At 38.4% G+C, this 13358-nt stretch overlaps 1 protein-coding gene across 2 annotated transcripts; it reads right to left on the bottom strand.

The window, feature by feature from the left end:
• Positions 1-7031: 7031 nt before the first annotated feature.
• On the bottom strand, positions 7032-12712 carry tspan11 (tetraspanin 11). 2 transcript variants are annotated; one of them, XR_011928151.1, is made up of 9 exons: positions 12696-12712; positions 12095-12191; positions 11338-11529; positions 10551-10625; positions 10365-10469; positions 10096-10254; positions 9932-10018; positions 8869-8999; positions 7032-7395 (listed from the first exon to the last, which is right to left on the bottom strand). XR_011928151.1 is itself a non-coding variant. In XM_072455074.1 (8 exons), exons 2-8 carry the CDS (start codon positions 12179-12181, stop codon positions 7336-7338), a joined length of 765 nt encoding a protein of 254 aa, XP_072311175.1. In that variant the 5' UTR covers positions 12182-12191; positions 12696-12712; the 3' UTR covers positions 7032-7335. The 2 variants fall into 2 exon arrangements, 1 of the variants encoding a protein (XP_072311175.1); XM_072455074.1 differs by lacking the exon at positions 8869-8999.
• Positions 12713-13358: the final 646 nt, after the last annotated feature.

Genomic DNA, 13358 nt, shown 5'->3' with positions numbered 1-13358 from the left:
AGCAGTGCATTACACTGTAATCAACAACGAGGAGCAGTGCATTACACTGTAAACAACAACGAGGAGCAGTGCATTACACTGTAAACAACAACGAGGAGCAGTGCATTACACTGTAAACAACAACGAGGAGCAGTGCATTACACTGTAAACAACAACGAGGAGCAGTGCATTACACTGTACACTGTACACTGTACAATGTAAAGGCTTCTGTCGGGAACCATGTCTTGACCATGGCACAAGTTTGAAACAGTTCGGATTTCCGATGCTAAAAAAGTTAGATATTGAAAATAAAATAAATAAATCCTGTAGGTCTCTTACTCCTGCTTTGTTTTATAGCTTTCTCCAAGTTGCCTTGATGGTCAGATAAGTTTATAAATATGATGGTTGTATCCATACTTATATTGCAGATTTTTTAAACGTTCTGAACCGTTTTAGTTTTGTAAAGTAATCGAACACTCAGCCAAATTTAAGACAAGTTTCAGAAAATGTGCTGTAATATTACAGCTGATTTACTTTCTGGTGGTTCCAAGACTGAATTAATTGCATTCAGAAGGTTAACTGTTTTAGAACCTGCTCTAAATCAATAATGCTTTACAGATGGACAGAAAGTAAAGAAGAAGCCATTTGTAGCTACAAGTCAAGCACCAGAAAGGCTAATATGATTCTTATGGGCCACATATCTCTTCCAAACAAACATGAATGGGAAAGGACACTCGCATGTTTACAAGGAAGACGCCAGGAGTAATGTGAGGCATGTGTGTTGCAGACAGTGTGAACTCAGCCCTGGAGAAGGAAAAGAGACATCTCGTGATATTTAAAAAGTCATCCAAAGTTGTGTACAAACACACATGCCAGAGGAACTGTGGTCCAACTAAAGCATTTTTCAAATATTAGAAACATCTTCACGTGTTTCAAGTGTCTGAACAACAAGCCACACTTGTTAGTTTTAAATGGAACCAAAATAAACTCTTACATTTCAAATGCCATGAGCGACAACGGTTAAATTCCATAACATAATGAATTCAATGCCATAACATTGCAGAATAAACAATTGGGAGTATTGGAAATGCTGATCTTAATATTTGCATAAACAGTTGAAGTTTAAAGGAAATCTTACTGAGAGTGTTTATACCGGTATTTATCAAAGCCTATTCATCTGTCAGTTATTCATTTTGAGGCATCTCCCTTTTTCACCAGAGGAAATATTTTTGCCAACTTGAAACATATTATGTCCAGTCATAATTTCAAAGAAAACGCCACTGCTGCAATTTATCTAACCCAATTACAAAACTCACATAAAAACCCAAAAACTTTCCAAGAAGCCTGCATTGACCATGTTTTAGGCTTGACATTAAAACATAATTGTATTGCCTTTTACTGCATGTTTGTGTGCCTAACCTCAAGGACGTCATGTATTTGAGTTGCATATGTTTTAGTGACCACTTCCTGAAGGGCATACAGGTGCTTATACGCTGAATACAAATTATTTATAGCCCCATTTTCTTTGTCTATTGAAGTCAATATTAGTCAAGGTCAGTTCCATGCTCCTCCCAAAGCCATCACTCCTAGACAGACACACAAAACTTACTTTAGAGTCCTCACATCTATTTAATACAGAGTGTGCAAATACCATCTCTTCTATTCATCTTTTCTGTAAAAAAAAAAAACACTCCCAGTCTGTCAGAATTATCTAAAGCTTGGACTAGTAAACCTCCTCATTTGGGAGTAATGTTATGGAATGAAAAAGAAAATAAAATAAAAATAATAGTCTTCTCAAGCTAACTAAGACGCTTAGTAATGAATGCCAAATGCAACAACAAAAGGTTTGGTATTATTGTAGTTATCCGGCCTTTTTTGACATCTTCAAATGTAAATATTTCAAATCAATTAAATGATTGTTATCGGAGTGAACAACTGGAATGTTGTGTAACCAAAAAAAAGTAAATATGGTCATTGTTTAATCAAAATGTTAGAGACAAAACAAACAAGGTTGTGGAAGATTAAAGACTTCTACTTTAAACAGAGCTGGCCAATATAAATGACCAAATCTCGGAATGCCTTTTGGTAACAAAGACTCTGCACTCCTCACATTCCCAAAGCAACAAATTCCTCGACTTGGCAACCTGCACCACATTTAAGAAACGCAACATCAATCACCTCAAAAGTAACCATTTCTCTGGGAAACAGTCACTCGATTTTGACCAAAGCAAATGTAATCGTGCACCCGCAAAATACACCACGTTTTCAGTGTCAATGACCATTAAAAAGAAATACTGGTCAAATAACAGACAGACCTCTTGTATAGGCCATAATAAATATATGCGTCGATCCCACAGTATGTAACAGTATTGCCTTGTTACAGATGTTTTGTCTGCCGTACCTGTGTTGGGGGTACAGTAGATCACATTGTGCTTCTGGTTCCCACCGTCACACCATCTGTTAGACATCTATCAATACAATCATCAATTTGAAGCTCGTCATCATTACAGTGCAAAGGCTTTTCACTCCACAAACACTTTCTGACATTTGGTTTCCATCCACACTCACTATATATACACCATATTTACAGCAAAAATACAATATGCAGAATGCACGTCACGTTGCTAGATGTAGTATTTCTTTTATGAAAGCAAAAAATCATTTTCTAGATATTCAGTGATGTCATTTTTAAACCTGATTTTATTGGTTTAAGGATCTTTGCGTGATGTAGGGGGTTTAGGGTTGTCACAATAGGCAGGCAAGGCAAGGCAAGTTTATTTGTAGAGCACATTTCATACACAAGGCAATTCAAAGTGCTTCACAGCAGGAAAAATGCATTCAAATCACAAAGAAATTACAGAAACAGAAATACAATAAAATTAACTAAATTAAAAATTATCAATCCAACTGATTTTCTAAACTAATAAAATCACAAACAAAAGAGAAGAGTGCAAAGAAAGAATCCTTTCAGTCATATGCGCAGCTAAACAAAACTGTTTTTAGCTTAGATTTGAACATTGTCAGAGTAGAAGCCTGTCTCACATCTTCAGGAAGACTGTTCCAGATTTTAGCTGCATAAAACTGAAACGCAGATTCCCCATGTTTTGTCCTGACTCTGGGCACCAGCAGGAGGCCGGTCCCTGAGGTCCTCAGAGTCCGAGATGGTTCATATGGCACTAACATATCCAAGATATACTTTGGTGCTAGGCCATGGAGAGACTTGTACACAAGCAGAGCTGCTTTAAAGTCTATTCTCTGAGCCACAGGGAGCCAGTGCAGAGACCTGAGAACAGGACTAATGTGATCATACTTCCTGGTTCTAGTCAGGACCCGAGCAGCAGCGTTCTGGATGTACTGCAGCTGTTTTACAGCTCGTTTGGAGAGACCAGTGAGCAGGCCGTTACAGTAGTCTAATCTACTGGAGACAAACGCATGGATAAGTCTCTCTAAATCTGGTTTTGACACTATATTTTTGATTTTGGCAATGTTTTTTAGATGGTAAAAAGCTGCTGATGTTATTGATTTGACGTGGCTATTAAAGTTCAAGTCTGAGTCCATTATTACCCCCAGATTTCTAATTTGGTTTGTAGGTTTTAGAGCGAGACTCTGGAGGTGACCGCTAACACTTTCTCTTTGTTTCTGTGGGCCAAAAACGATTATTTCAGTCTTGTCTGAGTTCAGCTGGAGAAAGTTGTTTTGCATCCACACACTGATCTGTTGGATGCAGTGACAGAGTGAATCTACTGGTCCATAGTCACCTGCCGATAGTGAAACATAGATTTGAGTGTCGTCTGCATAATTGTGATAGGACACATTTTCACTGCGTATCAACTGACCTAACGGCAGCATGTAGAGGTTGAACAGAAGAGGACCCAGGACTGACCCTTGGGGCACTCCACAGGTCAGGGTCATGTGGTCTGAGACACAGCTACCAATTTCAACAAAGTACTTCCTGTCTTCCAGATAGGACCTTAACCAGTTTAGGGCAGTGCCAGTGATGCCCACCCAGTCCTCTAGTCTCTGTAAGAGGATCCCATGATCAACAGTGTCAAAAGCAGCACTCAGATCTAACAGAATTAAGACTGAGGCTTTGCCCATGTCAGTGTTCAGGCGGATGTCATTTGTCACCTTGACAAGAGCAGTCTCAGTGCTGTGATGAGGTCTAAAACCTGACTGAAAAACATCAAATGAGTTGTTTATTAAGAGGAAATCTGTGAGCTGTTGGTAAACAACCTTTTCAAGGACTTTGCCCCAAAATGGCAGATTAGAGATGGGCCGGTAATGACTCAGTACTGCGGCATCAAGACTGCTCTTCTTTAGGAGAGGCTTTATGACCGCAGTTTTCAAAGACATTGGGAATGTTCCAGATTGAAGCGACATGTTAACTATGTGAGTGAGTGGTGCTAACAAACTGTTCAGCACAGACTTTAGAAATCTGGTGGGTAACACATCAAGGCAGCATGTAGATGAACTCAGACTGGTGATGATCTCATGGACAGTTTTATCAGTTACTGGTGCAAAGTGAGCTCTAAGTGTCTTGGTGGTTTTAGGGTAATTTTTTGCATTGTGGGATTTATAGCATTTTTAATGCCCTGAACTTTGTCATTAAAGAATAATGCAAACTCATTACACTTGGATGTGGAAATGAGTTCTAACGGCAGCTGAGCTGGAGGGTTTGTTAATCTGTTTACTGTGGCAAACAGGACACGCGAGTTGTTACTGCAGCTTCCAATTATTTCAGAAAAATATCTTTCCCTAGTTCTACATAAGATTAGGTTGTACATGTTCAGCTTTTCTTTGTAAATCTCTTTTTGAACCTGGAGCTTTGACTTGCGCCATTTCCGTTCGGCCCTGCGGCACTCCCTTTTCTGTGCCCTGACCGAATCATCATTTCTCCACGGCGCCTTCTGCTTATTTTTTACCATTTTAGCCTTTATAGGGGCGATGGTGTCCAGAACATTCAAAACACTAGATGTAACAGAGTTCAACAAATCATTTACATTAGAACATGAGACATTTTCAAAGTTTATCATTTCCATAAACAGTGCACCTGTGCCATCACTTATGTGTCTCCTCTGAACAACTGCAGGACCAACCGGAGGTTTGGGAGAAACAGACAGGTCAAAGAAGACACAGAAATGATCAGACAGTAACATAGTAACATTTCAAACTCAAATTTAAATGGTGGAAAATGATAAAACAAACGTTTCATGTACTGTATTTTCAGGACCACAAGTCGCACCTTTTTTCATAGTTTTGGCCGGGGACTTATAATTATACTTATACTCTGGAGCAACTTATATGTGATATGATCTGTTATTTTCAGACTTGCAACTGCATTTCATACTCCAGTGCAACTTATATATGTTTTTTTCTTCTCTATTATGCATTTTTTGGCTGGTGCGACTTATACTCCGGTGCAACTTATAGTCCGGAAAATACGGTATTAAACTTACATTTTCAACACTAAATAATAGTTGTTGTTTGTGGTCAAATTTTGTCCTATTTAAGTTTTTGATAGATACTTTTTGTGCGTGCTTGTCAACATCACACAACACATAAGAGTTTAGACATAACAAACCGCAGTAAAAGCCATAGTAATGCAGAAAGGGTTTTTGAAGGACTTACAAAGATGCTGAAAAGGTTCTTTGTGCTGCTTTTGTGTGATACATCTGCGCTGCACCTGGTCAACCAACGCTTTTTCACACTGTTTGCTTTCAAGCACATCTGAGGCTGAATGTGGTTGTATTAAATATTTTCCTCATCCCTTCAACATACATCGCCACAGGGCTTCAGGTGAGTGTGCTATTGTACTGACAAACTAGACCCGATAAAAGATGTGACTAACCATTTATTTACTGAACACTAAAGCTTATTCCCACACACTGGCAAAGGCGTATTACTATTGAGCAGCAGAAAAGTACTATTGGAGTTTCAGTGTGAAAGGTTGTAACTCGGGCAACACTGTGGACAGTAAATGTGTCTACAAAAAGGCCTCCTCCACACATGGAAGAGATGCCCAGCTGTTCCTCATTCTCTCAGGGGTCTCTCCTGGTCAGGCCAGTAAACCGCATGCTAATGTACCCAAAAAATTCTGTGCATTTGTTCTGAACAGTGGTTACACAGACATCTGCAGGAAATGAAAGCCATGAAGACAAAAGGGACTGATGTTATATGCTATATGCACAAAAGCCCCCCAGAAAGAAGACTATCCAATGCTTTTATTTCCCAACGAGTGACAATGATAAATGACTCTGAAACTACACAGGGAAATTTGAGTAATAGGCAAAACATAATTACAGACCAACAGTACAACACTGTACAACTGCATCAATCTTATCAAGCACAACACATTTTGTTGGCATAATGGTCTAAATGTATTTTTTATTTGTTTCATTCTACTCTTCAGACCCTGCTATATATATATATATATATATATATATATATATATATATATATATATATATATATATATATATATATATATATATATATATATATATATATTTTTTTTTTTTTTTTTTACAAATTTTACAGCCAAAAAACGCTTAATGTATGCAAGTCATCCCTTTGGCAAGTGTAAAATATGTAATCTACTTTTTCTGAAGAACTTTAAAAATGACTTGATGATTTGTGAAATATTAGTAACATTCAATTTCATAATCAGACATCCTCCACTTGTGATACCATAAGCACCAAAATGATGCCAATCCAGGTTATTTTTAGAGTCTTCTACCTGCAATAATAAAGTAAACTCTTACCCATTAGTATAGAAAAAAGCTTTACTGAATAGCTATGAAACTGTGATGCTTTTTAAGGGAAGATTCCTATTTTGAAGAAAAGTGATTCTCTGTCTTCCTCTAGTGGTTAGCTGGTGAATGCGCCTTTATTTAAAAAAATCGTCAAACCCATTAACTAAGTCAATGAAATCAGTAGATATGAGTATTCTCAGTTTTCTAGAGATAAAGGTTAAAAATGACAATAACTATATCTGGCCGTGGTCAAGATGAATTCGCTAAAGCGTGAAAATAATAACAACAGTATTGAATCAGCACAATGAAATACACCCTTTACTCAGGCACTCATTTGTATCTATAAGTGGGATAATTTAAACATGAACAGTAATACTGCAAATACAGGCACATACGGTAATGTAAATAGATATAGTTTACTAAATTCAGACATTCTCCTAAGAACTATTAATAGAAAATAACATTTTAAGGCCATTCATCTTTCTGCTCTAAACCGTGCGTAACAAAGGCAGCAATACATGTGCAAAATGTCCATGGTAAATATTTCCATCTCTAACGTTCAGTCATTTTGGGTTGATGCTCTGTTTGTGTGTTGTCTTTTAAGTCAGTAAGGGTCCATCTTGATCCTTTTGTACAGGCAGCAGGTCAGCACCATCCCACAAATCTGAAAACAGGAAGTAGTAAGTCAAAGAGAGCTATTGAGTCACAGCCTGACTGCACAAAGCAAAGCCAAGCAATGTTCTGAGGTTAAAAGGTGTTTGAACAGCTCAGCCTAAAGTGCAAGGGGTGGAGTCAAAAGCTGAAAGTTGAATACATTGAACAATACAACATGTAAACATAAATTCCATAATGAACAAGTAAATAAGGGCCATAAAACATCTAAAAGTATAGGGCCATTCCACTGAAAGGTCAGCATAAGAATAAGCTGCAGATATTGAACCACGTCATTGACCCTGCCACTGCTGATGGATAAACGGGCCAAGATTCAATCGTTAGTCCATAAAAGCCCTCTGAAAACAGGGATTGAGTGAGCCCGCGTCCTGTATTGACTTCTCACTGTTTTTCCAGAGCCTTCAGACCTGTGCTTCCTCCCACACCGCCCAAGATGACACGTACTCCTGACTGGAAGCAGTTTATGATGGGCCAATTGTTGTGAACATTTTTACAGGTTTATAGTAAGTAAGTATAGTCAATAGGGATGTTACGATATCAAATTGCAGTGTTACAATTATTGTGAGGGAAAACATAAAGATTTATCGATTATTCACGATTATGAGACCAAACATCAGTGACATAATCTTACAGTCTACAGTGATCGAATACGTTTTGTCAAAGTTTATGACCGTCTTTATTAAATGTAACTTTCTGAAAGATAACATGAAGTTCAATTTGACAAAAAACAGCCAGATAAAAAAGTTATTTACATTTAGGTCTATTTTTGGACAATAGAATGAAGTAAAAATACTTAATTTTGCTTCTAAAATGGTCAAGATTAGTAGTTATATTATACTGTGACCTGAATAATCACGATTATTGATTAACCTAATGATCGTGACATCTTTAATAGTAATATAGTGTGCAGCATAAAACCGTCTATTTCGCTCATACCAACAAAGACAATTACTGTATTTTCCGGACTATAAGTCGCACCAGCCAAAAAATCCAAAATAAAAATATATATAAGTTGCACTGGAGTATGAAATGCAGTTGCAAGTGTGAAAATAACAAATAATATCACATATAAGTCGCTCCAGAGTAAAGTTTATGAGTATTAATATAGGTATAAGTAGCACCAAAACTATGAAAAAAGGTGCAACTTATAGTCCGGAAAATACGGTAATCAATCTCGCTCAAATTGTTCCTGTAAATACAGTCTAAAACGCGTGCTATTTGGTCAGTACACTCTTGCCAGTTGTCATGCTGTTATTTCGTTGGTAGTATAGACGTTTGGTTGTAAAGTCTGAGAATAAAATGTAGAAACCAGACAGGATTATGCACGAGGTGACTGAGAGACGCCATTCCAAGCTTAAGACACGTTTGAAAACATACACAGGACGATCGGAGCGCAGAGCCAAAGCCATCAGGTGCATAACAGCAATCAACACACGTACATGCAAATAATTTCAACTCCGTGTACCCTCTGATCCCGTTAGTTGAACAGATTAAACCGCACAGCAGCTTTAGAGCTAATCACAATGTATTGAAGTCCTCCTCCTCTTCTTTATAGAGCAGATAGATAAAACAGGCTGTCAACAGAGCCCCTGCCAACTACAGCGGCGGCACACACGTCCGGGAGAGGACACAAAAGGCAATGCACCATGGAGTTAGTTTGAAACACGAGACAGTATTGGTGCTGAACAGTGACAGGACAAGTCTATTGTTAATATTTCAGGCACTAAGGGCGTTCACGTTGTTATTGATGCGAGCTCCACGCATGGGTCGATGCAATTAGTCACTTGAAACAAAGTGTTTTTGATACAGCTTGGACTATGAACACTGCCAAATACAATTTATTCATTAGAGTTCTTTACTAGAGCTAGTTGTGAGCAATAGTGGCAACAATGAATATCTGTTTTTAGGACGATATTATGTGTGCTAAAATGTGCTAGTAAGGGTCTTGGTTCAGGTTCAAGTGTCACACAAAACGTGAATGAAGTATAACATTAGTAAAGTAATATCACTAATCAGCTCTTTTTGCAGCCTTTGAAAATATGTTTTTGTTATTGACCATATGCTCAATATTCACTTAAGATAAGATAAGATCATCCTTTATTGTACACACATGGGGAAATTTTGGTGTTACAACGCAGTAGATACAGGGGGAAAGGAAAGATAACTTATAGGAAGTTTAAAAAACACTCTTAATAGAAGAACTCTTATGAACAAAAACAAAAACTCTTATTAACAAAACTCCTGTAAATAGGTCCTCTCATATCTTAATAGGGAATGGAGGGAAGAAAAAAAATAAAAAAAAATAAAAATAAAGATAACATAATAATAAATATAGCTGGCATAAGACAAATAATACTAATAATAATGTAGATAATAATAATAATAATAATGTAATGTAGTAAACACTCGTATTTACATCAGTTATATGCAGATGAATATGACATGACACTTGCGCATATCTTCGACAACAATTGAAATACTATTATAGTATACCTCTAAACAAGTACGTTAACTACCTAGTTACGTACCTGCAAACAAGCCACTCCGATCCCCACTGCTCCGATGACCAACAAATGATCTGCGAGAAATGTCTCCAGCTTTGTGATACAACCACCCTGCAGTGGGGTCAAAGTTGAGCAATCATTACTGTTTGCCCCTCTATATCGTAAGTATAAAGACGTCTATAATGTACCTCCACTTTGTAGATATTGGAGGGGTGGTCTCTCTTCCCGCAGAAAGGAGTGATGGTCTTACAGCAGCTGTCAGGCACCACTCTGCCCTCTGATTCTTTTGACACTATGTAGGAACTTAGCATCCAGTCACGAGAGTTGTTACTTCCACAACATTTGAACTGCAATAACAACATTTGTAAGTTTCATTAGGTTTTTGTTACACCACTTAGTCAGTAGTTAATTACAGCCAAGTGTGCACATTTAACGGTGTGCCGTAAGTGGCTCTTACATCCTGCTGCAGTCGGTCCACAGCTAATGTGATGGCATCCTTTTCTGGTTGGGCATAGTTTTCATTCATAGTTTGGCTAAGATGCTGCTTTAACTCCTCACTTAGCTGAAATCAAATTAAATATTTACATTGTTAAAAACTATATTTTGACATAAACATAACAAAGACTATTGCAAGTACATTTACCCTTTGGTAGTAGACGTAAGCCAATACTCCAGCCACAAGTTCAATCAGGAAAATCAGCAGCAGCAGGAGGAAATACTGTTAGAAAATAGACACTTAATTACAACACTATTTTAGGATATTTTTGTTCATTGTGTTTCATTCATTTCTTTTTGTTTACATGATTGTCACAGCAGACATATTTGCATTGTGTAACTATTCTCAAGATAAAGTCTGCATGTTAAACAAATAGTTGACATCTCATTATTTATCTATTCACAGAACTCTAAATACAACAGAGTAGTGTTTGCTATTCAAACAAACCGTGTTGAGCCACCTCCTCACTCCTGCAGCACCTATGCTTACTATGACTATCCATCAATGGGGGGCAGATCGAGCTAGAAATAGACCTGCAGCGGCGCAGGCTGCCTTGCTCCCACAGGCCTCTGTCTCAGCAAAATAATGAGGACACTCAGGGGCCTGTCAGGGCCATTTGTCAAGATCCAGCAAAGAAACATACGGCAGAGAAGTATTGACGAGATGTTGTGTGAAGAGTAAAACCTTTGGAAAACATCAGTCTCTACTTCAACATAATACAATAAAACAATAGTGTACATAAAGTGCACCCTAGCCTTATGAAAATGGAATAAGTATGTTTTGCTAGTGTGCTTTAATCTTCAAAAAATAAAAGCTGATTCTAAAAAGCAGCCCGTCTCAGATCAATATGTACCGTAACTATGTGCACTCACCTCACCTGTAAAAACATCAAATACGTTCACCAAAACAAATGTGCAAATCTTATTTTTCTTACTGTAGAGAGGCAGCTCTTCTGTTCCCGTATCACAGCACAACAGCCCAAGAACCCAGTGAGCACCACCAGGCCGCCTGCCAGGATCAGAATATACGCTGACACTGCAAAAGTACTGGACGCCAGCAGACTCAAGTAGTCACTCTTCTCCACCAGAGTCCAAACTCCCACACCCAGGACTGCAGCTCCCCCCAGCTGAAAGACACGTTGACATTTTTCAATACAGCGGGGGTATAACGGTGCAATTAAACCAATATGGAGCGGGCAGGAAGGGCAGGGGAGAAAGCAGTAAAAGCAGAGGTCAAGTCAGGGCAGCTCTGTTCAAACAAAACTGGAAAACATCCCAGGGTGTTGTCCAGATCTTTTCCTTTATCACTTTCCCAGATGGGCACATAGGAAATGCCTTAACGCTCTTGCTTTGTGCTTAAAACCATGAACAAGAATGCCAAGAACAGATGAATGCTTTTAGGAGTCAGTGAAATGCATGACTGCCGCTGTTATTTGCACATTTTGTATGAATTAAAAACTGCTGCATCGGGAAGAGAGATGGCAGAACGTTTGAACCGATGCACAGTTTTCCACACTAACAATCTTTAAATAATCCATGACTGACATTGTGCAAACTCGACAGCTCAGGCTTTTTCCACTTCCATCATTTGTTTTTTTGCATTTTGATGATTTCACAGACTGTTCCTCAATAATAACACCGTTTAAAATCCAACCCTTAGGCATGAGTGTTGGTTAATTATCCATGACTTACCCAGAAGAGAAAGTTGAAGACAAAAAGCAAGTACTTGAGACACACCGTGAGCCAGTCCTCTTGGTCATCTTTGTAAACCGCAGACATGTTGAGTTTACTCAATACAGCTCTGAAAATGCAACAGTGCCAAGAGGTTATAAATGATGCGCGTTATAATTATCTGACTTAGACTTTGCACGGGAGGATCGCATGACATTTCGCACGTTGCGTGAATTGAAATACATGTTAGAGAGATACATAAGTTGTCACACAGACAAAGCATAGGCCCGACACTATTCAAATGAGGACAAATCTGTAATTTATTCTCTGGTAGTTACAGTGTAAAAGGCTGTAGTAACAGTGTTGTAAGAACTAGAGGCTACATAAAAGCTAAAGTTGAGGTTTCTTGTCTGATAAGTCGATTCGATGACACGGAAATGTGCGATGGCAAAACTCGCGTCGTTCTGAACAGGTGACACTGAACTGGATGAAAACACAGTCCTGTAAGTAACGCGGCTGCTGCTGCTAAAGTTTACACGACTGTACCTCCTTCGCCATCTATCACTTCTCAATCAATAAAGGCAAAAAGACCAAATGGCACATTGGTTATTCCCGTCCAAACAGTCAACATACCAAAGTCTGTGAGTCCAGTGAAGCTACCGCCGATTAGCCGCGGTCCAGCTGCAGGTCGGTGCGCATGACGCCTTCAGGAAAGCTCGGAAATATCATGTTTCACACTTGAATTACTCCCAGACAGTTCTTTATCATAGGGTCTTCTTATGTCATTATTGTGGTAACAATATATTAATTTATATTATATTATATGATATTATATTTCTCGCCAGACCCGATAATTTAGGCATTATTGGTAAACTTTTGCGTCAGTGCTGAGGTCATGCGGCCGCATTAATAATACACTATCATAAGGAATCATTTATCAATATGTATTTATTTATTTTTATCCTTATCAAATAAACTGGCATTCCAGTGGAATGTACCTGTATTATAATGTTGTACCTTGCTTTATATAAAATAAAATAACTTTGTAAACACAATCACATACTGCACACAATCCTGATAAGTCATCACTTCAGCTACAATACTCAATTAGCACCGAACACAGTTTAGATGTTTATAAATTGCGTAATATTGATATTTTTGATGGTGTGGACCATGGGGGTGTGGACCATGGGGGTGTGGACCATGGGGTGTGGACCATGGGGGTGTGGACCATGGGGGTGTGGACCATGGGGTGTGGACCATGGGGGTGTGGACCATGGGGTGT

The sequence above is a fragment of the Eucyclogobius newberryi genome, unplaced genomic scaffold (assembly GCF_026437365.1).
Source record: "Eucyclogobius newberryi isolate DKJ021-1_F unplaced genomic scaffold, fEucNew1.0.hap1 SCAF_2, whole genome shotgun sequence".
Taxonomy (NCBI): Eukaryota; Metazoa; Chordata; class Actinopteri; order Gobiiformes; family Gobiidae; genus Eucyclogobius; species Eucyclogobius newberryi.
This window is presented reverse-complemented; position numbering and strand designations above follow the sequence as displayed.

Excerpts from the sequence above, each read along its gene's own strand:
- tspan11 (XM_072455074.1), bottom strand. The coding sequence starts at position 12,181 with ATGTCTGCGGTTTACAAAGATGACCAAGAGGACTGGCTCACGGTGTGT. Across the intron at positions 10,019-10,095 it reads CCAATATCTACAAAGTGGAG|GGTGGTTGTATCACAAAGCT; the intron begins GTACATTATAGA and ends ACCCCACTGCAG. Across the intron at positions 7,396-9,931 it reads TCGGAGTGGCTTGTTTGCAG|ATTTGTGGGATGGTGCTGAC; the intron begins GTACGTAACTAG and ends TCCTGTTTTCAG.